General features: G+C 45.2%; 1 protein-coding gene across 2 annotated transcripts in view; it reads right to left on the bottom strand.

Moving 5' to 3' along the window:
- Window positions 1-23,115, bottom strand: part of gpc5a (glypican 5a) — a 1,129,174-nt gene that overhangs the window by 744,154 nt on the left and 361,905 nt on the right. For both annotated transcript variants that reach the window (XM_070891692.1, XM_070891693.1), the window contains exons 4-5: window positions 21,945-22,078; window positions 7,656-7,781 (exon numbers count right to left, since the gene is read on the bottom strand). In XM_070891692.1, coding sequence (XP_070747793.1) covers window positions 7,656-7,781; window positions 21,945-22,078 — 260 coding nt within the window. The remainder of the gene's footprint in view (window positions 1-7,655; window positions 7,782-21,944; window positions 22,079-23,115) is intronic.

The raw sequence follows: 23,115 nt of genomic DNA on the forward strand, positions 1-23,115 counted from the left end.
CGTAGGATGAACACATCGTGGGTGCTGCCAGGGTATCTCGCATCGACTGACATGATGCGCTGCTTGTCGTCACACACGAGCTGCACATTGATGGAGTGGAAACCTTTTCTATTCCGGTACTGCTCGGAATCCTCCACAGGTGCTCGCAATGCTATGTGGGTACAACCAATACAGCCCTGTACCTTTGGGAAGCCGGCAATCCTGAAGAAGCCCACAGCCCTCTCATGGATCGCTTGTGCGGTCATTGGGAAATTGATGAAGTCATTGCTCCGCACATACAGTGCAGCCGTGACCTGGTAAACGCAGGCATGTATTGCACGTTGAGAGATGGCACACACATCTCCAGTTGTAGCCTGAAACGATCCTGAGGCATAGAAGGTAAGTGCAGCTGTTACCTTCACTTCAACAGACAAGGCAGTTGGCGTTCTGCTTCTGGGCTGCAAATCTGCTCTCAGCAGATCACAGATCTCAACGACAACTTCTCTGCGGAAATGCAGCCTTTTGACACAATCAGCCTCGCTCATGTCCAGGTACGAGCGCCTGGCTCGATATTGCCGACATGGGTAAGGTCTCCTGCCCATCAGCCTACGGGCTATGGCATTCCTGGTGCGGTGAGCTCTCATCAATTCTCTCCTATGCAGTGAATTTCTGGTGAAACATTGCATAATCCGTGGTGTTGACAATGCAGCACCCATTCTGCAAATTTAAGTTTCAACCTGGCTATCTGGCTGCCTCTCCCTGTCCCTGGCCGAATGGCCTCAGTCTCCCTCACAGCTCGGAGGCTGCTTGCTGTGTCTTCGGCTGCCGTCGAGCCACTGACACCGCCCCTATCTCCTACATGGAAGGAAGGTCTGCCTGAAACACCGCAGCTCCAAGGCTGCTGCTGCTTCACATGGGTAGGAATATTCAATATTTTGTCTTTGCTTTGTTTATAATTTTTTAGTCAGGATGGCTCTTTATTTGTATAAGTAAGACTGTTGAATGCTTGTAGAATTTAATCACTTCCCCTCCCCGCCACCATTCCCTACGCCTGATTTGTAACCTACGCCTGATTTATAAGTGCAGGCAAGGTTTTTCTGAGCGTACAAAAATCTACACTTACTCCATTCTAAGTTAGTTTGGAGTAAGTTTTCACTGCCTAAATTTTCAAAACAGGCGTAAGTGGCCGGACACGCCCCCTTTTGAAAAAAAAAAATCTGTTCCAAAATGAAACTGTTCTAACTGACTAGAACAGGAGCAAACTAAATGCCGAGAATTGCAATTTCTAAGATACTCCATTCTAAACCAGTTGCTCCAAAAAAATAGGAGCAACTCAGGCCGAAACTTGACCCCATAGAAACTGGAAAATGTTAGGTAAGTCTCATCAATCTGTCTGAATTGTTACGCTGGGCCCCGCTCTTTAGAAAGCTGCACGACACCAATTGTGCAGGTTGTGAACCTGGGAACCTGGACTCATGCATAGCTCACTGTCAGCATAATCTCCCACAGCCTCTCCTGGCAGAGGTAGACAGATTTTTGAGCGATAAGGGAACAAACGGTTATGGGGAGCGGGCAGGGAAGTGGAGCTGAGTCCATGATCAGATCAGCCATGATCTTATTAAATGGGGGAGCAGGCTCGAGGGGCCGAATGGCCTACTCCTGCTCCTATTTCTTATGGTGTTATGCTTGATGGCAGAGTGAGTGCCCCACTGCGGCTCAATGTGAGCAGCCTATCACCTTGTGTTGACTTCGAAATCCCTCCATGCCAAGCTAGCCCAGCAACTGATGTGTGGGCCCCTGAGAGATATGCAACCCCATTGACCTCCTTTGCAAGTGGTACATAAATACAGAAAGATTTATTCATTGTTTTAGATATCACTGGGGGGCCCAGGCCACTGTCCAGACCGGGATCTCCCAGGTGGATTGCATTTTCACCAGTCAATAGTTTGTTATCACTCTGTGTACCAGCCCGTCGCTGCTCCACCAGGCCAGTATTGAAGTGCCTCCCCCTCCCCCAGGCGTCTCTGGGAGCGCTCCCGGCCCGGCTCTTCAGCTCGGGAGTTTCCCATCCTAGCGCCCAAGAGAGGTGTACAACGCCTCCCTTAGCGCTGCGCCCCCTGACTCAGGGCCCAGCTGCCCAAACTTGAGTACCAGGACGCAAACTATTCCCAGCCAGCCAGTAACCTTCCCGCCTCCCCCCATTCCGCCCCCCTCCCCCCACACCTCCATTGTTGCCCCGAAAACAGAAAAACAGAAAATCCAGCCCGTTATGAACACATTTGCGACAAGTAAGTACAAGCAATAAAACAAGCTGTGGTTCAATCAATTTCTGCACGTACCATACAACTATTACTAAAACAGCAATAAAAATAATTTGGCACTCTCATGATGTCATTAAAGGCTAAGCAGTTATTCACGTCAGGGCATTAAGCTATAAACTAGAATTTTATCACCAAATGGGCCCCACTGATGGTATTCTGTCAGATTTGATTTACATCTTGGAGATAAACATCCGGTCAACGTAAACCATTCCCCCATCGACAGCAATACAGTCCGGATACTTGGCAGAGTGCAAGAATGAAAACAGCATCCGAGCATTGTGTGGTGCCATGGAATAAGTAGGTGGCAGTCTGTTGGCATCATTGAGAGCCGACTGTTATTTCAGCTCAGGCCCGAGTTAAAATCACCTGGAGTTAAAATCGGGACCCAAGCTTCCAATCAAAGTGCAGCACCTCAACCCTCAGTTTTTTCCCTTTCGATACTGTCTATACCAGTTGGTATGATGACAGAGTATAGGTCAGAGACAACTGTAACAATTGACCCTGCTGCCAGCTGGGATCACAGAGAGAGAAAATTGTACCAGGGTATGAATGGACAATTGACTGATTTCCCTCAGCCGAGCACATGCTCCCGAAGCCCTTGATTGGTGAACTGTGGTTATTCTGACCTACCCGTCTCTGACCCCGAACAATCAGTACTCAGCAAAGGCCAGAGCTTCATCTCCCCCCGCCCACCACACCTCAAAAAACATCTTCGTCCGCGGTATTTTGCTTTTATTTTGTAGTCACTCTGTATCTGAACGACTATACAGAACAGAAAAGGTTCCAGGCGAGTCCGAAGATGAGCTTCACAGGCAGCAGATGTGCTTCGTGAAGCTCCGCTGTTTTGGGCAGACAAACTGAGCAGAACAAAGATCAACTGAGCTATGAAAGTGGTTTATGCCGGAAACGATTTAGTAGCAAGTCGGAGAAGCGATGAGCGTCTGGAATGCGCTGCCTGAAAGGGCGGAGGAATCAGATTCAACGGTAACTTTCAAAATTGGATAGATACTTGAAGGGGAAAGATTTACAGGGCGATGGGGAAAGAGCGGGGGGAGTGGGACTGATTGGATCCTTTCAAAGAGCCAGCACAGGCACGATGGGCCGAATGGCCTCCTTCTGTGCTGCATCATTCTATCTGAGCTGCAGCTGTAGGGAAGTGATTTCAGAAGGGAACTGAAGTGGTTCACTATTGGGTGGGAGTAGTGACAGCAATTTTATTTGGCAGGAGCAACAGCAGACAACTTTAGTCAGATACTTAAAAATGTTCAAAGGATATTCCAAGAATGTGAGAAGTTTGTAAATACTTTGAAATCACAACCTTGGCTGCACAAGAGAGTTTGAAGTTAAAGTTAGAGCCATGGTTGTGTACTGCAATATATTTACAGGTGTCAGATGAGCAAGATTGTTTCTTCAGAAAGAAGCTGACAGAAAGGAGAGGACAATTCAAATGTAGGGTTCCTGTGCAAATGAGGTTTAGTGTATTTGAAAGGTTCATAGATGATGTGTATCTAGTACTGGGTCCACTCGGAGAGAAAGCTGGGTATCAGATGGTGAAGCATGTTCGGGAAAAGTGTCTGATAGAAGAGGCAGGGATTATATTATAGTGAGCAGAGGCAGAAAGAAAGGCAAAAATAATGAGTTAACACATGAAATAAGTGTCACATTTGTTTCAGGCACTATGTGATACTCAGGGTGCTGCGGAGGAAGAGGAGCAGGAGAAAACTGAGGAAACTGAATGGCCTGCTCCTGCACCTAATTTCTATGTTTTTATGAAATGTTAGAGCAGCTTCGTGGAACTAGGCTGTAATGTATACCCCGGTGAGAATGCTCACAGGTTTGTGGAGCTGTTGAGTTGGGAGTGGCTTAGCCAGTCACGTGATGTTCACAAGACTCAATAAAACCCCAGCCATTTGGGTTCGGGGGACCCACGATGAGGCAGGTGGTTGTGAGCTTGGTGGATGAACTGATAATGTGCAGTGTGATTGTTAAACCTTTGCTCATAAACCAACTAGTTCTTAACAGCAAGGTGTTGCTGTGAATTCTTAAGCAAAGAGCCCATGAAGCAAATACGTTACATGATAGTGAGGAAAAAGAATCAGATTGAATGGTGCAATGTGTAGACAGTTGCTTTTGGTGTAAAGGGCACGCTGGGCAGGAAGGTCACATAGGACAGTTGGGGTTGCTGCTCATAAGGAGGCGGTGATCAGTGTCTCGATGGGCCCTTTGGAGGATGCCAAGAGAGGCAGAGGGAAGCTGCAGGCTTGTCCAAGAGGGAGTTACGCCTGGTACAGTCGAGGAATGCCGAAGGGCTGGGGTAGGGATTTGGGAGGGCAGAATACCCGAGAGGGGAGAAATGAAGTGAGACACGACGACAGGAGAGAGGGGTCCAGGAGGGGTAAAGAGAAAAGAAGAAAAAAAAGTGGAAGAAAACAAATGGAAATAGAAGTGATGGGCGTGGTTCTGGAGGTACAGCCAAAACACGCGCGTAAATGGGCATAGGGAAAACGCAAGTTACATAGGCCTGGGTATGTAGCACGATTAGGATCCATACAGCCTGGTAGTAAACGGGGAATAGAGAGGAGACAATCGGAGCGAGGCCAGAGTCAGAGGTCCCAGGATGGGATAAAGTTGAGGTAGGTAGAGTGAGTTAGCACGGAGCGTCAACAAACTGACATCCAGGTTCGGAGACAGGTGTGGAAGGTGAGTGAGTCCAGAAGCTATTTGGAGGTGAGAGTATCGGAAGATGCACTGCTGGAGGTATTTCTGTGGGAAGGAAGACCCAGGAGGTGTGCAGAATCGGTTGCGGGGCAGAAAAACGGTGGCGACGTTGAAGGTCACTGAAAGGTCAGGAAGCGATGGAGAAATGTACTTGGGGCCCAGGAGAGTGGATCTCTGGCTGGGAACCAGACTGTAGCTGTAGCTGAAAAACCAGTAAGATCTGTAGGACAGAATCAGGAGGAGGCTGAGAGACTTCAGGAAGACATAAACAGCTGGTGAAATGGGCAGACACGTGGCAGATGAAATTTAACGCAGTGCTGCATTTTGGTGGAAAGAATGAGCAGAGGACATCTTAAACTAAAGGGTACAATCCTAAAGGGGATGCATGAACAGAGAGACCTGGGGGTCTATGTGTACAAATCGTTGAAGGTGGCAGGGCAGGTTGAGAAAGCGGTGAAATAGGCTTATGGGATCTTGGGCTTCATAAATATAGGCATAGAGTATAAAAGTGTGGAAGTTATGATGAACCTGTATAAACCACTGGTTCGGCCCCAACTGGAGTATTGTGTCCAATTCTGGGCACCACACTTTAGGAAGGATGTGAAGGCCTGAGAGAGGATGCAGAAAAGATTTACAGTAAAGGTTCCAGGAATGAGGGACTGCAGTTACGTGGATAGACTGGACAAGCTGGGGTTGTTCTCCTTGGAGCAAAGAAGGTTGAGAGGAGATTTGATAGAGGTTCAAAAACATGAGGGGTCTGAACAGAGTAGATAGGGAGAAACTGTTCCCATTGGCAGAAGTGTCGAGGACCAGAGGACTCAGATTTAAGGCAAAAGAACCAAAGGCGATGTAAGAAAATAACATTTTTACGCAGCAAGTGGTCAAGATCTGGAATGCACGGCTGAAAAGGGTGATGGAGGCAGACTCAATGTTATCTTTGAAAAGGGAGTTGGATAAGTATCTGAAGGAAAGAAAGATTGCAGGGCTATGAGGAAAGGGCGGGGGAGTGGGACTAGCTGAGAGTTGGCACGGGCTCGATGGGCCGAATGGCCTCCTGTGCTGTCCCCATTCTATGATTCTATGACAGTCACAGGCTCAGGCACTAAGCAGCGGTGGGGGACTGAAGCTGACAAACCAGTGGGGTAGTGACGGGCTTAGCAAGTAACAGCACTGGTGGGGATTGGCTGTGGGTTAGGCAACGTTACTTTAAAATTTAAGCAACTGAGCAGCAGATCAGAGACACAGCCACTGAGCCTTGCGGAGTAGTCCAGGGCAGAAGCATAGCCTTGGTGTCCAGAGAAGTCCCGAGAAGTCGGAAGCTGAATTTGAAAAAAGATCGAGTGCTCACTAAGACAAACCAAGCCAGATCAGGGGATGGTAGTGGGCACTTTAAACTAGCAGTTAACGTGTACTTGGGGCTAAAATGCTTTCAGAATTAGAGCCAGGGAATTGTAAACAGTGGGAGAGAGGGGAGTGGGAGGAGAAAGGGCAAAGGATGGCACTGGATGGTCAAGAGGTGCACAGCAAGGACCTCCCTCGGGAGAGGACAGTCCAGAAGCCATCTTGAATTTCTCTCAGATTTTTTAATTATTGGTGAGCAAAAATGTTTCATTTCAGTCAGCTATTTCTTGCAAAATGTTATTGCTGCCAACAAGTATTTCACCCTCGTTTTCACATCCACTTATCTGCACAGACATTAACTGGCTGAGAAACCTTGAACAGGCGAGATACCTTTTCTTTTACTCCAGTTTCAAGCACACGCATCACAAAAGGGCTTTCTGGTTGTTTTGCTATTTCAAAACTTTGTTCTGCTCACTTGCACATCTCTCAAGTTCCTGCGACCACAACCTTTTCCTGACAGATACATCAGGACTTTTGAGGATTGAGTAAGGGGTTGTCACATAACATTAGCTGCGGCTCCATTATGCTCAATTAGTCACGCACCATCACACAGACTATACCACCTGCAGGTGCAGTACCGTTGGAACCATTTTTAATAGATAATTAATTGGTTATACGTACAGAAAACTGACTGATGTATACAATTAAAATGCAATTTTTAAAATAGCGTGGAGGTAATAAATTATAGTGGCTATCGAATTAGCAAAGATCAATTTGGATAGTGCATCCCTTCACTTATTTTTGTAAATGACAAGACAATCGAGACAGGCTCCAACCAAACTGGTTAACCCTATTATGTTAATCAAAATATGCTGAAACCACCAGAGGTTCTCAGGATGCAAATCAGATCAGCAATAATATAAAGATAACATTGTAAAGAGATTTTTATAAAAATCTGTGGAAAGGCTTACACAAATAAATGAGTTAAGGTTTCACGGTTGATACTGGAGTAATGACTAGCACATCTGTTTGCCAATTACACACTGATATTTGCAAACACAAATGTAATTACAACATTCAATTCAAATAGTACTTGTTGAAAAAATAGATTTGATCTTTTAATATTTTAATCTTGCCTCCACTGTAAATCCATCAGCATTAACTATAACCAGAAATAATAAAATACTGAATAACAAACCATCTCGATCAAACAAGTTTAACAACAGAGCACTGATTTATTAGATCTGGGAACTGATTAGCCTCCAGCTCTGTGTCCATAAATGGAACAGCTCTCACCTTTTCACGACATCACCACCATTCCAGCAAGCGTGTCCATCAGCAGCTGCCAAGTCATTGACACACAGTTGGTCAGCCAATCCACCATATAAAGTCCTATATAACCGGAGACTATTGATAAACTCTCTGAAACATACAGAAAATGCATTGAATTTAGAAAAATGCACAACAAGCCACATTACATGCAATTTGTTTGCCAAATTAGCAAACGTGTCATAACAAAACATTTCTTCGAGATGGAAATGTGAAGGTTCAACCGATCAATAATTATTGGTGTAATTAGTGGATGAACGCTTACCACATTGGTCACATTCCTGTGTCTTCTATTGAAAATATAAGATAATGAGGGGGCTCGACAAGGTGGATGCAGAGAGGATATGTCAACTCATGGAGAAACTAAAACTAGGGGACATAGTCTCAGAATAAAACTGAGATGAGGAGGAATTTCTTCTCTCAGAGGGTTGTAAATCTGTGGAATTCTCTGCCCCAGAGAGCTGTGGAGGCTGGGTCATTGAATATATTTAAGGCGGAGATAGACAGATTTTTGAGCGATAAGGGAATAAAGGGTTATAGGAAACAGGCAGGGAAGTGGAGCTGAGGGCAGGATCAGATCAGCCATGATCTTATTAAATGGCGGAGCAGGCTCGAGGGGCCAAATGGCCAACTCCTGCTCCTATTTCTTATGTTCTTCACACAGGCATTAACCCATTTATTTTAAATGGGAGAGCGCACCAACATTCATATGCTAATTGTCGCAAATAATTATTTGCAGGTTTTAGTGGCTAAAAGCAAGCTTCAAGGCTGAACACATGTAGTTCTGTACTGTTACTTGTGTGTAATATTGATACATCAATCTCCTTCAGGGATCTCCTGGACTAGTTTCGATCGCCTGGATGGGTCAGAGAGGAATTTTCCTAGATTTTTTTCTCCCTAAATTAGCCTGGGTTTTTAATCTGGTTTTTGCCTCTCCCAGGAGAGCACATGGCTCCGGTTGGGGTGGAGTGTCGAAGGTTTTAGTATAAGGGGTGTCGCAGTTGTGTGAGGCGGACTGGTTGGGCTGGGTGCTCTTTACCTTTCCGCCATTGTTCATAGGTTTATATGTAACCTTTAGGGCTGCTGACCGAGGGCCGTGTGGCTCTTTGTCGGCCGGCACAGACACAATGGGCCGAAATGGCCTCCTTCTGCGCTGTAAATTTCTATGTTTCTACGTTGCTATATGAAATCATAGGGAAATATATGATTTAGGAGAAAAGAAGATTACTGGAGCTAATGTACTCAGAATAAAGATGCACACAAATCTGGAAGAAAACATTGCCAGCTTCTCTGAATTTGATCTATATGGTAGGTCAGGCAAAACATCTGAGAATGTACTTGGATTTGCATAATTATGGCTATCAAACACGATCAGCTAAAGAAAGTTAGGTACAGGTACACTGAAACAACAGGAGGGTTGTGTGTGCATCAGTCTCAAGGGACAGCTCCTTACACCAACACCGTGTTCTGCGCTACGGCCTGGCTGTACAAAGTACAATTTGCTTCACTCCTTCTTCCAGTATTCACTTCTTTAAAAATATCTTAATAATTTTACATTACCTATTTGTTAGATCTCTTAATTTCCAATGAAATACGAACTCCGATGGTAGTTTTAACTTTTTAATCTTGGCAGAGAGCAACGAACTGCTGGCTGATTGCCAGTTTCTTTGTCTTACTGAGACACATGGTCAAAATGGCTGTATTTTATACCTGGATCAATTTACAGAAAAGAACTCGCCTTCTTTGACCTTATTGGCTCAATTGAAAGTTTTATTGGCTCGCTACCCAAGGTCCGAAACAGTCTGTCTAAATGAGCCTGTTTGAATTCTCTATGATTCCCCCTTTGATTCTTTCATAAACTGAATCATAAAACATCAGGTATCACTGGTTAAACATTCGACAAAATAATTTCATACATGTTAATAGAGTTTCCTTCTAAAATTTGTTGATGTGTTTCGCCACATGTCCGGACTAGTAGCTTCCACACAAATTTACACCAACCCGAGTTCCATCGTGGCCACAATGGAAGTCTGGTTTTAGTAGGTTAATTAACCTTATTCCAATTTAATCCAAATCAATATCTTAATTCAACCAGTAAACCACCTTTCCTTAAGCATAACATACCCCTGTGCCACGTACAGACGGTCTGCTGGGACCTGCAAGGTGTCTCACCTGTGGGACAGCAGCTACAGCCGCCTGGTCGCAACATCATTTAATCAACATAAACAAACAATATAAAAGTAAAAGGTATTTACATGCAATTTCCTTGCTACCCTACTATTTCCCTTTGGTGCAGAGGGTCGGCTGGTAAGAAGTAGGCCTATGCCGAGAATACCTACAATCAATACTACAGTAAATTTATACATTTTCGCGAAAAGTAATTGTCCTTATTAGATTTCAGCTTCAGTTACGGGTGCTCGTTTAACGTGTGAAGCGTGGATCCAGGCTTTCTTTCCTTGAACTTTAACAGCTGCCTGGGTGGTCAATAACACTTGATAAGGTCCCTCCCACTTGGCACCCAAAGGTTCTTTATGCAACTTTTTCACATACACCCAGACTCCCGGGATGATGTCGTGTCCTCCTTCGGGTGGATTACCCCAAGCTGCCGATAACTGTCGGGAAACAGAACTAATAGCATTGGTTAAGTTCTGACAGTATGATAACAAAGTGTCACTCATTAAGTGAACATCAGCTTTCCGTAAATCAATAGTTCCTGACAGCGACATGGGTCTTCCTGTTATAATTTCAAATGGGCTTAGACCTGTCGTTCTGTTCGGGGTTGCCCTAATGCTACATAGCACTATTGGTAGTGCCTGGGGCCATGGTGTTCCTTCTTGGTGATATTTGGCAAGCTGTTGTTTCAGAGTTCGATTCATTCGCTCTGCTTGTCCTGATGATTGTGGATGATAAGGACAGTGTAAATCCCACGTAATGTTCAGTAACCTACAGACTTCTTGGCAGACAGCACCTGTGAAGTGTGTTCCCTGATCTGAGTCAATGCTACTCGTGACTCCCCATCGGGGAATGTAATCCTTACACAAGACCTTTGCAATGTGATTGGCTGTGGCTCTTTTAGTTGGGACAGCTTCTACCCATCTAGAGAATCTGTCGACCATGACAAGAATGTTAGTGTATCCTTGGCATGAAGGAAGAGATATACAATCAACCTGCAGATGCTGGAATGGTCCGACAGGGGCAGGGGGTCTCAGTTGGGGCATTACCGTGATGGGTCCAGAATTATTTTTCTGGCAGACCACACAGCGGTCTGTTACCAGCTGGGCATGTTTTTTAAATCCCCGACCCCACCAGCTTTCCTGGAACCGTGCCGTCATCTGTTGTAAGGCCAAGTGTCCCCACGAGTGGATCTGTTGGGCTAAAAAAGGCATAAGCGCTTGTGGCGCGACTGGCTTGTCGGTAACTCTTTGTCTCCAGACACCATCTTCACATAGCTTAATTCCTGCCTCGATCCATGTCCATTTTTCCTCTCGGGAGCACTCGCCTTGCATTGTTTGAAGGTCTCGTGTCAGAGTCCTGAGTGCTTTCAATCTGCACATCTGTGTTGGTTCTTCTGGAGGAACGCCCTGTGAGGCGGCATCTTTAGCTGCCTGGTCGGCTCGGGCATTTCCCTGTGCTTCTGTGGTATTTTCCTTGGTATGGGCCTTACACTTCAGGATGGACACTTCCTGAGGTAATTGTATGCCCTCCAGTAAGTCTCGGACTTCTTTTCCATTTCGGATAGGTGTACCAGCAGCAGTGAGGAATCCTCTTTTCCACCATAACATACCAAAGTCGTGAACGACTCCAAAAGCGTAACACGAATCTGTGTAGACATTAGCTGTCTGTCCTTCTGCTATTCGACATGCTTCTGACAGGGCCCGTAACTCGGCCTGTTGTGCTGACGTTCCTGAGGGTAAACATCCTTTTTCCACTTCCTCATATAAGGTTGTAACTGCCCATCCTGCTTTTCTGGTACCATTGTCAACAAAGGAGGAACCATCTGTAAACAGGATGAGGTCTGGGTTGTGCAGAGGCTCCTCTGCTGCTAAGGCTGCTTCTTCTGTTTCTTTTAAAATCTCCACGCAGTTATGCTCTTCACATTCTCCCCCCTCTTGTTCCCTCGATTCTGACATCGGGAGCATAGTTGCGGGATTAATCGGGCTGGCCCGGACGATATGGAGATTAGGAGCTTCCAAAACTGCTGTCCAGTGGGTCCATTTTGCTGCCGTCACCTGAGACATTCTATTCATAGACAGCAAAGCGTGTACGGTGTGGGGACACTTGATAATCAGGTTTTGGTCGAGGACTAGACCCGCAGTGATCATTACCACTCGACATGTAGCTTCCATGGCCCTTAGGCAACTTCCCCATCCGAGGGCTACCGCATCCAGTTTTGCCGAATAATAGCCAATAGGTCTTTGCCGATCCCCATGTTCTTGTGTCAGTATAGCTGTCATATATCCTTCTTTCTCATGAACAAACAGGGTAAATGGCTTACCACTGTCGGGATTCCCAGAGCCGGTGCTGAACACAAAACCTTTTTCAAACTCAGGAAGGCCTCTTGCTGTTCTTTAGTGAGGGTGATGGCTTCTTTAGAGGCACGTTTCCCCTTTAAAATATCATTCAGTGGCTGAGCAAGCTGTGCGAAGGAGTCAATCCAATTTCTGTTAAAGTTACACAATCCCAAAAAAGACCTTAGTTCCTGAATAGTGGTGGGTTTTTCAGCAGCCCGAATGGCTGCAGTTCTATCCTGGGTAAGTTCTCTCTTTCCTTGTGAAATCTTTTGTCCCAGGTATACAACCTCTTCTTGGGATATTTGTGCTTTGTCGATGCTGGCTTTATGTCCTTTCAGCCGAAGGTGGTCCAGCAAAGCTCGTAAATCTTGTTCATGCTGGTCTTCCGTGTTTGAAGCTAGCAGGATATCGTCTACATATTGGATGACTGTGGATGACACGGGAGGTAATTCTCGCAAATGGCTTTGTAAAGCCATGTGGAATACCGTAGGGCTGTTGTGGAAACCCTGCGGTAACCGGGTCCAAGTATACTGTTGTCCTTGGACCGTGAAAGCAAACCACTGTCGAACCTCCGGTGCCAGAGGCACCGACCAAAATCCGTTGGCCATATCTATAACCGAGAAATATTTATGTTCCGGTTTGAGGTCATTAAAAATGGTGGAGGGATCTGCGACCAAAGGAGCTTTTTGATCAATACACTGGTTAGCTTTCCTATAATCGACAGTCAAACGCCAAGTCTCATTAGATTTCTGTACTGGCCACACAGGGCTATTGGAGGAGCTATGCATTTTAATAAGCACCCCTTGTTTCTCCAATTGCTGAATAACCGGTAAGATTCCCGCGATGGCAGTTGGACTGATGGGATACTGTTTAGTGCATGGAGACTTGGTCCCGGTAAATGACGCAGGCTCCATCTGGAGTAGGCCACAATCGTTCTTATCTTTAGCCCATATAGGGTGTTCCTTCAATTCTTCTTTCTTCAAAGTTCTAATTGACCATGTCACCCGACCATCCTCGAAATGCAACGATGAACCTACTTGGATTAGAACATCCATTCCCAAAAGGGGTTGATCTACTGGGCCTATCCAGACCGGCGTGGTTAGTTCATGTGGACCCAGCCCTATAAGTACTGGTGTTGTCCTTTTAATTTCCATTTTATGGCCCCCAACACCATAGGCTGTACGTGCCCTACCATCCAACGGCAAAAAGTCTCCATATTGTAGGGGTACGCATGTTAATTCCGCCCCGTGTCTAAAAGACAGTCCACATCCTTATCGCCCACCCTCACAGTTATATATAGCCCATCTCCCCTTTGTTGTATTAGTGCGAGGAGGGGGGCCAGGGTGGGCTCTAATCGTTTTTTGCTATCCCAAGTAACTCCTTCTGTTGTTGTATTGTCAGTCGCTTAAATGCTCTGTGAGGTCGTTATCTTGTGACAAGCCTGGTTTGTTGGCTGAATTGTATCCCTGGCTGCGTCCTCTTCCTCAGCCACGACCTTTCTGTTTGGCCCTGCACGTCTTGGCCCAGTGACCTTCTTTCCCACAATAATGAAATTTTCTGGGTAATTTTCCTAACAACTGTTTATCGGAATCCTGGGATTTCCATCCCATAGCCTGCACAGCTTGGACTTTAGCTCCCATATCCCGATCTAATTGGTTACATCGATCCACCAATGCTGCAAAGGTAGTTCCTCTACCTTCCCAGTCCGGTAACACTACCTTAAGTATTTTGGACAGGTCTGGCTTTAGACCTGCCACGAAAGCTGCTTTCAGGGGTCCAAACACTTGTTCATCCATTTCCTCATCCGTATTATTCATACCCGAATGTTCTAGCCACGTGCATCTAAACCGCTCGTCATACTCCAGGACCTCCTCTGTTCCTTTCTGTTGGCAGGCTGCAATTTTTCCCCAGTCTGTCTTAGCTGGACTGAAGGCTTGCAGCCAGTGTTTAATCGCTTCCCATCCTGTGTCTAATTCTTGCTCATTCTGCCCCAAAGCTTCATCTACCTTGTCGTGCAATTTTCTTCCCTGTGTTTTTGGCACCATTATGGTCAAAATTTGCACTCCGTCCCAGGGATGAAGTTGATATATATTTCTTAAGTGGTCCAATTGGTCCCACGTTTAACTCCCCCTTTCTTTGGATTGGGCAATTCCTTGGACCATTTATCAATTTTCTCTGGGTCTGCCGGATCATGAACTAAGTATTCTCCATACACCCTTCTCTTTGTTTTTTTGGTTCCGCCCTCATCCGCAGTCTCTTCTGATTTGACTACAACTCGTCTTTTTTTTTTAAAACGGGGCAAAGCGCACCCCTAATTCTTCATCCTCCTCCGACACTGTATTGTCGGAGGATTCAGAAACCGTATCTATTCCTCGGTCGTGTATTCGGGTTTGCACTTTTAATTTATCCAAACATGGGTACCCTGGGAATTGATCAATACATTTTCCTTTTCCTATTACTGTCTCTTGACCGAATGATTTTTTCCATTCTTTAATTTCACCTTTAAGATCTTTAACTTCCGCTTCCAGCTTTTCAAGTTCAAGCTTTTTCTGTCGCAGCTGTGCACAAACTGCTTGCAATTGATCCTTTGTACTGGTCAGTTCTCGGTCATGTTGGGAACGCATTATAATTTCATTCCACTTTCGAATCTGGCCCATAACGGCTAGGGACCATCTAGTTCGCTCTTTATTTTTCATACGGGTCATTTTTCCCCAGACCCTTTTAATCTCGTCCAAGGACCATTGTCCTTTGGAGGTTCCGTACTTCTGTTCGATCTTAATACAGGTTTTAGATAAGTTGAATTGTTGCTCTATGTATTCTTTCAACTGTTCGAGAATTAAATCTAGCGAAACTTCAGGTGGTGCCTGCCCACCTTTAATAGTTGTAGGCAATTCTTTGCCCTTATCTCCTGCCGCCATTTCTTTACTGAGTTCTTTACTGGGGTCTCGAGTCGTAGGCTTTCCAGCCGATCAATAGGTCGGTGATTAATTAACACACCGCCGAAGTTTAGACGTCTATGGGACCTCGAGCCGACTACCAACCGGAGGGTTCGCAAACCGGAGGCTTTCGGAATTGCGTAGAAGGAGAGGCGAATTTAGACTTTTGACCGAGGACTTTTTTTAAAAAGAGGAGTCCTTACCTCAATATGTAGGTCCGATGTCCAAAATTCAGTTTCTTTCCTCAGCGATCCTGTTCGCAGCGCCAAAATTGTTAGAGCTCTTAATTTCCAATGAAATACGAACTCCGATGGTAGTTTTAACTTTTTAATCTTGGCAGAGAGCAACGAACTGCTGGCTGATTGCCAGTTTCTTTGTCTTACTGAGACACATGGTCAAAATGGCTGTGTTTTAGACCTGGATCAATTTACAGAAAATAACTCGCCTTCTTTGACCTTATTGGCTCAATTGAAAGTCTTTTAACGTTTTATCGGCTCGCTACCCAAGGTCCGAAAATGTCAAGTTGATTGATGAGTTAATGCAACATGCCAAACTGCATGTAGCAGCCTTGACTTGGGGGTCTGTGAATTTTCACAGTCTGTCTAAATGAGCCTGTTTGAATTCTCTATCACCATTTTTGGGAAGCCTTTGGCTGTCCTACTCACTCAACATTTTACTTCATCAGATCAGCCACGATCTTATTAAATGGCGGAGCAGGCTCGAGGGGCCAAATGGCCGACTCCTGCTCCTATTTCTTATGTTCTTAACGCAGGCATTAACCCATTTATTTTAAATGGGAGAGCACACCAACATTCATATGCTAATTGTCGCAAATAATTATTTTCAGGTTTTAGTGGCTAAAAGCAAGCTTCAAGGCTGAACACACGGCCCTCGGTCAGCAGCCCTAAAGGTTACATAGAAACCTATGAACAATGACGGAAAGGTAAAGAGCACCCAGCCCAACCAGTCCGCCTCACACAACTGCGACACCCCTTATACTGAAACATTCGACACTCCACCCCAACCGGAGCCATGTGATCTCCTGGGAGAGGCAAAAACCAGATTAAAAACCCAGGCCAATTTAGGGAGAAAGAAATCTAGGAAAATTCCTCTCCGACCCATCCAGGCGATCGAAACTAGTCCAGGAGATCACCCTGCAGGAGATTGATTCTTTTAAATAGTCAGGTAAAAGCTTAATATGTTTTTCCTGCTCCACTCTAAATCTTTTTTGAAAGAAGATATTAAATAAATTAATCTTTTAACTTTCCAGCCCTCGGGTAATCTCCCTCCCACTCCCCCAAGGCCCAAGAGCCAGCTCTGGGGAGTTCCAAGGTCATGGCTCCAGGGTCCTCTCTAGCTTCAGGATAGAAACATAGAAGCATAGAAAATAGGTGCAGGAGTAGGCCATTCGGCCCTTTGAGCCTGCACCACCATTCAATGAGTTCATGGCTGAACATGCAACTTCAGTACCCCATTCCTGCTTTCTCGCCATACCCCTTGATCCCCCTAGTAGTAAGGACTACATCGAACTCCTTTTTGAATATATTTAGTAAATTAGCCTCAACAACTTTCTGTGGTAGAGAATTCCACAGGTTCACCACTCTCTGGGTGAAGAAGTTTCTCCTCACCTTGGTCCTAAATGGCTTACCCCTTATCCTTAGACTGTGACCCCTGGTTCTGGACTTCCCCAAAGTTAGGAACATTCTTCCTGCATCTAACCTCTCGAAATCCATCAGAATTTTAAACATTTCTATGAGGTCCCCTCTCATTCTTCTGAACTCCAGTGAATACAAGTTGATCCAGTCTTTCTTGATATGTCAGTCCTGCCATCCCGGGAATCAGTCTGGTGAACCTTCGCTGCACTCCCTCAATAGCAAGAATGTTAGGAGACCAAAACTGTACACAATACTCCAGGTGTGGCCTCACCAAGGCCCTGTACAACTGTAAGTAACACCTCCCTGTCCCTGTACTCAAATCCCCTCGCTATGAAGGCCAACATGCCATTTGCTTTCTTAACCGCCTGCTGTACCTGCATGCCAACCTTCAATGACTGATGTACCATGACACCCAGGTCTCGTTGCACCTCCCCTTTTCCTAATCTGTCACCATTCAGATAATAGTCTGTCTCTCTGTTTTTACCACCAAAGTGGATAACCTCACATTTATCCACATTATACTTCATCTGCCATGCATTTGCCCAGTCACCGAACCTATCCAAGTCACTCTGCAGCCTCATAGCATCCTCCTCGCAGCTCACACTGCCACCCAACTTAGTGTCATCCGCAAATTTGGAGATACCACATTTAATCCCCTCGTCTAAATCATTAATGTACAATGTAAACAGCTGGGGCCCCAGCACAGAACCTTGCGGTACCCCACTAGTCACTCCCTGCCATTCTGAAAAGTACCCATTTACTCCTACTCTTTGCTTCCTGTCCGACAACCAGTTCTCAATCCATGTCAGCACACTACCCCCAATCCCATGTGCTTTAACTTTGCACATTAATCTCTTGTGTGGGACCTTGTCAAAAGCCGAAAGATATCTCAGGGGGATTTACATTTGAAATGCTGGTCAAACATTGAAACTGTTCTGGTTTTACATTCTGTCAAGTTCTTTCCCCACCAAATACTGATCGAGCCCCTAACCTATTGTGGACAAATGCTCTAGTCCACCCCAATCTGCCACTGCAGCATCTTCTTGCCAGTCGCTCATGCCTGGCCTTACTAGTCTCCATTCATCCAACGTCAGCCTCTGCTGATCCTACCCCCACCGGACCCCGCCCCCTCCCGCTCCCCCCTACCCGACTGGCCAATACCAGCTGCTATCTCTTGTCAGCTGCTCAGCTCCCAACCCTGGCCGGTCTGTCCTGCCCCTGCTTGACCTCATTGTCATCTCTCTTTCCCTCCCCCATCCTCTCTTTTCCATCCTCCTTCTCTCTCTTTTCTCCCTACCCCATCTCTTCTCCCATCTTTCCCTCCTCACATCATGCTCTTTCCTGCTTCCAACCCCTATCTTCCCCTCCCCACCCTATTTAACCTTTCCCCTTTGACCTCTTCTTCCCTCCACAAGCCTTGATCCAATTACCTTCGCCCTCTAACCCCGCTTGACCTGATGATTACATTTGGCCTCGATTCGCCACATGAAGCAGCACAGGTGATCAAGGGCATTCAAATTATGTGCAAAATTAATTCCATGTAATTAGAAACTTTGCATATTATTCTTTATCAAAAACAATAAAATCGCATAAATATATATATTTTTTTTTAAAAGTAGAAAAATCAGTTCTGTTCTTAATGAAATCTGCCAGCAAACAAGGACAAAATAACTTTATTCTCTATGAAGAAAGGTTGAACAGGTGGGGCCGATACTCATCGGAGTTTAGGAAAATGAGAGGTGATCTTATTGGAACATATAATATTCTGAGGGGCGTGACAGGGTAGATGCAGAGAGGATGTTTCCCCTCGTGGGGGAATCGAGAACTAGGGGGCGTCGTTTTAGAATAAGGGGCCGCCATTTAAAATGGAGATGAGGAGGAATTTCTTCTCTCAGAGGGTCGTCAATCTTTGGAATTCTCTGCCCCAGAGAGCTGTGGAGGCTGGGTCATTGAATATATTTAAGACGGAGACGGACAGACTTTTGAACAATAAGGGAGTAAAGGGTTATGGGGAGGGAGCAGGGAAGTGGAGCTGAGTCCATGATCAGATCAGCCATGATCTTATTGAATGGCGGAGCAGGCTCGAGGGGCCGTGTTGCCTACTCCTGCTCCTATTTCTTATATTCTTAACCAACCGTCATTAATGGGACATCTTTAGATTGCCCACAAAAAGTCTAGCAAACGTTTTAATAATAAGGAGTGCTCTTCCTGAACACACAAAAATACTGTGGGCCACTGCCAGCCTGGGCTGGTGCCCTCCACTTTGCCACCCCTCATTCTTCCTACCAAAATGAACCACTTCGCATTTCTCTGCATTAAACTTCATCTGCCCAAACACCCGAAAATCCAGCCTCGTGTGTCTATTTGAGCCTACAACTCACCAACCCTATTTAAAAAACACTTTGCATTCACACACATGCACTGTAACCTATTTTAGACCTTGTATTCTCTCTTAGTGTGACCCCAGCTAATAGCGTTGAGCGTCCGAAAGACGGAGCCCCAAAATTTGGAACATTCCAGAATCCGAACACCGGGCCGATCCGTGGCGGGGTCGTCCGGGAACCGGAAAATGTTCCGAAATCCGACCTCGCCCCAGCCCGACTTCGCCCCAAACTCGCCCCGGCCCTCGGCAGCCCGACCTCGCCCCCTTACCTCGGCTGCACGACCCCAGTTACCTCGCCCCAGGCAAAGGCGTTCCAAAATCCGGAAATACCCGGAATCCGGAACAGCCTCAGCCCCGAGGTTTCCGGATTTCGGACGCTCAACCTGTATTTCTTAGCCGAGTGCTTTCTGTCTCTTCCAATCCTTTGTGCACTGTGTTTTTCCTTTCTGATGCTATTGTGGTCAGCATGGGGAAATCCGACTGATATTTATCCAAACCCATTGCAGTAGAACTAATACCTTTGGTGGGCATCTTGTTTTGAATGCCTATTTTTTGTTTGCAAGTTTGCAAAATTAAAAATCAAATTTGAATATGGTGAGTATTGTGAATTTGTTTCTGCAGCAGGTGGTGGCAATCATTCTGAGCCTCTCACTCTGATGGGAGTTGACTCACACTGCCCTATATCGATTTGCACAATTGCATAGCCCGTGGTGTGACAACAGTACCCTCTTGTGACCTGAACCAGATGTGTGTGTCTTTCACACTTGTACTTCCTCAATCTCTCCAAAGGTGAATCGAGCAAATCCTTGGAGACAAGGACAGATACGAATCGTTAAGCCGTTTGGGTCCTTTTCAAATGGGAAAAGTCTGTGTCAGACAGGACAAATCCCTTCCCCACAGCCCAGGCCATTTGCACATCCTTCAATGACTCATTGTACTCCAGCCACGTATCTGTACACAGAGCTAAATAGGAAAAGATTTAAAGAATAGCCAAGGTGGACACAAATGGAGAGAGAGAACCAATAAAGGGCGTGAGACATATGGGAGAGGGGTGGGCAGGGGGACTAGAGCAAACACTAAAAGGGGGAAGGAGAAAGGAGAAAAAAAAGTGTGTGAAGCAGAAGGAGCGAGAAAATCTAATGATGGGAATGTGTAACTCAAAAGCAGATACTATTCCGTGAACCAGAAAAGGTGATACAGTGCATGAACCAAGAATGGGGAGAGAAAAAGAAAAAGAAAAAGCTTGAAAGAATATAAGAACTTACGAATTAGGAGCTGGAGTGAGCCATTCGGCCCCTCGAGTCTGCTCTGCCATTCAATGGGATCATGGCTGATCTTCTACCTCAACTCCACTTTCCTGCACTATCCCCATATCCCTTAATATCCAAAAATCTAGTGATCTCTGTGTTGAATATACTCAAAGACTGAGCCTCCACAGCCCTCTGGGTAGAGAATTCCAAACATTCACCACCCTCAGTGAAGAAATTTCTCCTCATCTCAGTACTAAATGGCCGACCCCTTATCCTGAGACTGTGACCCCTGGTTCTAGACTCCCCAGCCCGGGGGAAACATCCTCCCTGCATCTACCCTGTCAAGCCCTGTAAGATTTGTGTATGTTTCAATGAGATCACCTCTCATTCTTCAAAAAGGAAAAGCACAAGCCAGGAAAAGGGGAAGAGAGAGAGAGAAACAGAGATAGAGCGCTCTAGTGGGAAAATCAAGAAAGGAGTGTGCACTCGAAAAAAGATTCCATGGATCAGAAGGGATGGGAACTCAAAACGAGCAGACAGCGATAACAAAAGGGAAGAGGACAAAGTCACACTGTAGGGAGGAAGGAGAGAGAGATGGAAACTAACGGAGAAGGAGACACTCTTCCCCAGACTTCAGAAACCTCAGTCGGAGGAGCATTTGACCAATTTTTATTAGTTTTGAGAACTACTCACTGTTTTTGCTTACATTTAATGTCAGAGATGATGTTGCACGAAAAAGAAGCAGCAAGCAAACAATGCTTACAAACTATAAAAATAAAACATACGTTTTGCTGCAGAACATCAACATTTTTCTCCCAACAAAATTACATGTGCCTACCCATGAACACATGGTCTCCGTATTTAAGGAAGGATATACTTGCATTGGAGGCTGTTCAGAGAAGGTTCACTCGGTTGATTCTGGAGATGAGGGGGTTGACTTATGAGGATAGGTTGAGTAGGTTGGGCCTATACTCATTGTTCAGAAGAATGAAAGGTGATCTTATTGAAACTTATAAGATAATGAGGGGGCTCGATAAAGTGGATGCAGAGAGAATATTTCCACTCATAGGGGAAACTAAAACTAAGGGACATAGTCTCAGAATTAGGGCCCGCCCATTTAAAACTGAGATGAGGAGGAATTTCTTCTCTCAGAGGGTTGTAAATTTGTGGAATTCTCTGCCTCAGAGAGCTGTGGAGGCTGGGTCATTGAATATATTTAAGGCGGAGATAGACAGATTTTTGAGCGATAAGGGAGCAGAGAGTTATGGGGAGTGGGCAGGGAAGTGGAGCTGAGGCCAAGATCAGATCAGACATGATATTATTGAATGGCAGAGCAGGCTCGAGGGGCCAAATGGCAGAATCCTGCTCCTATTTCTTATGTTGTTATGTTCTCACACTTTTTGCCATCCTGTGCCTGTTAAAAAAAGTGATCTTAAATATTGTAATCATGTTTATTTAAACATATCAATAACGTTCACCTGTTCCCTGTACAAAAAGCTAACAGGTATAAATATGTCTTACTTTCTCCTGCTGTATAATGTCTCCTCATTTTCTTTGTGAGTAATTTTAAGCCCATGTTTATCGCTGTAAAGATCGGGTTGGTAATCCAAAGATTGCGCTGGCTTTCTAACAGGATGCCCACATGCACGATTTACCTGCAAAGACAATAAAGGTGACTGACTTGCAATCCACTACATTGAGATGTAATTCAACAATGAAAAGTGATTCCTATCATTAAATATTAGTGACTGAAGTAGTTGAGACACCATAAAACAAAAGTGAAGGTCTCTTCAAAATATTGCTTTGTTCTTATAACTAGATTTCTTTCAGTTCAAGATGGTTTATTGGAATTTATACAAAATAACTGTAAACACATGGCAGAGGCAGTGCTCTCGGCCGATTTAATTTAAAAAACGAATTTGTAGTTACTTTAGACCATATATTTACAATGCTTTAGAAATGTAATGACTAAAACCATCTGTTGCCCACAATTCATACTCAAGGAGCATGTGACTAGAGAGTACTTTAGCACAACAGCACATTGGTATTATTTGCAACTTTTCTTAAATTTTATCTGTGCTGCAAGCTTGCTGTTTTACAAATCTATTTTGAGACCTTTGATAAAAAATAATGGAGCACTTCTGCGGTCAATATTTTATTTCTGTACCTGCAGGATTACAAATCTGAGCAGAAAACGCCCAGGCCGATTCGATACACAACAGCTCGAGAATCAGATAGACTGGCTGTACATGCAAATGCTAACTCAGTGCAGAAATGCCCAGTCCGTTGACTGCTAAAATGCTGTTGCCGACAGGTGACAACAGAATTCTTACAGAAACAATCAAGTGGGACTGGTTATGTGTGCAATAGAGCTCCCCCTAATGGACTACTGATGTACTGCAACTACTGATGTAAATAATAAAGGATCATGTGGCGATTCACATAGAAACATAGAAAATAGGTGCAGGAGTAGGCCAGTCGGCCCTTCGAGCCTGCACCACAATTCAATATTATCATGGCTGATCATTCACCTCAGTACCCCTTTCCTGCTTTCTCTCCATACCCCTTGATCCCTTTAGCCGTAAGGACCATATCTGACTCCCTCTTGAATATATCCAATGAACTGAACTCAACAACTCTCTGATGACAGTTTGTGTGTTAAGAACCATCTTGTGTGTGTGTGTGTGTGCTT

This window comes from Pristiophorus japonicus, chromosome 10 (genome assembly GCF_044704955.1).
Source record: "Pristiophorus japonicus isolate sPriJap1 chromosome 10, sPriJap1.hap1, whole genome shotgun sequence".
Lineage (NCBI taxonomy): Eukaryota > Metazoa > Chordata > Chondrichthyes > Pristiophoridae > Pristiophorus > Pristiophorus japonicus.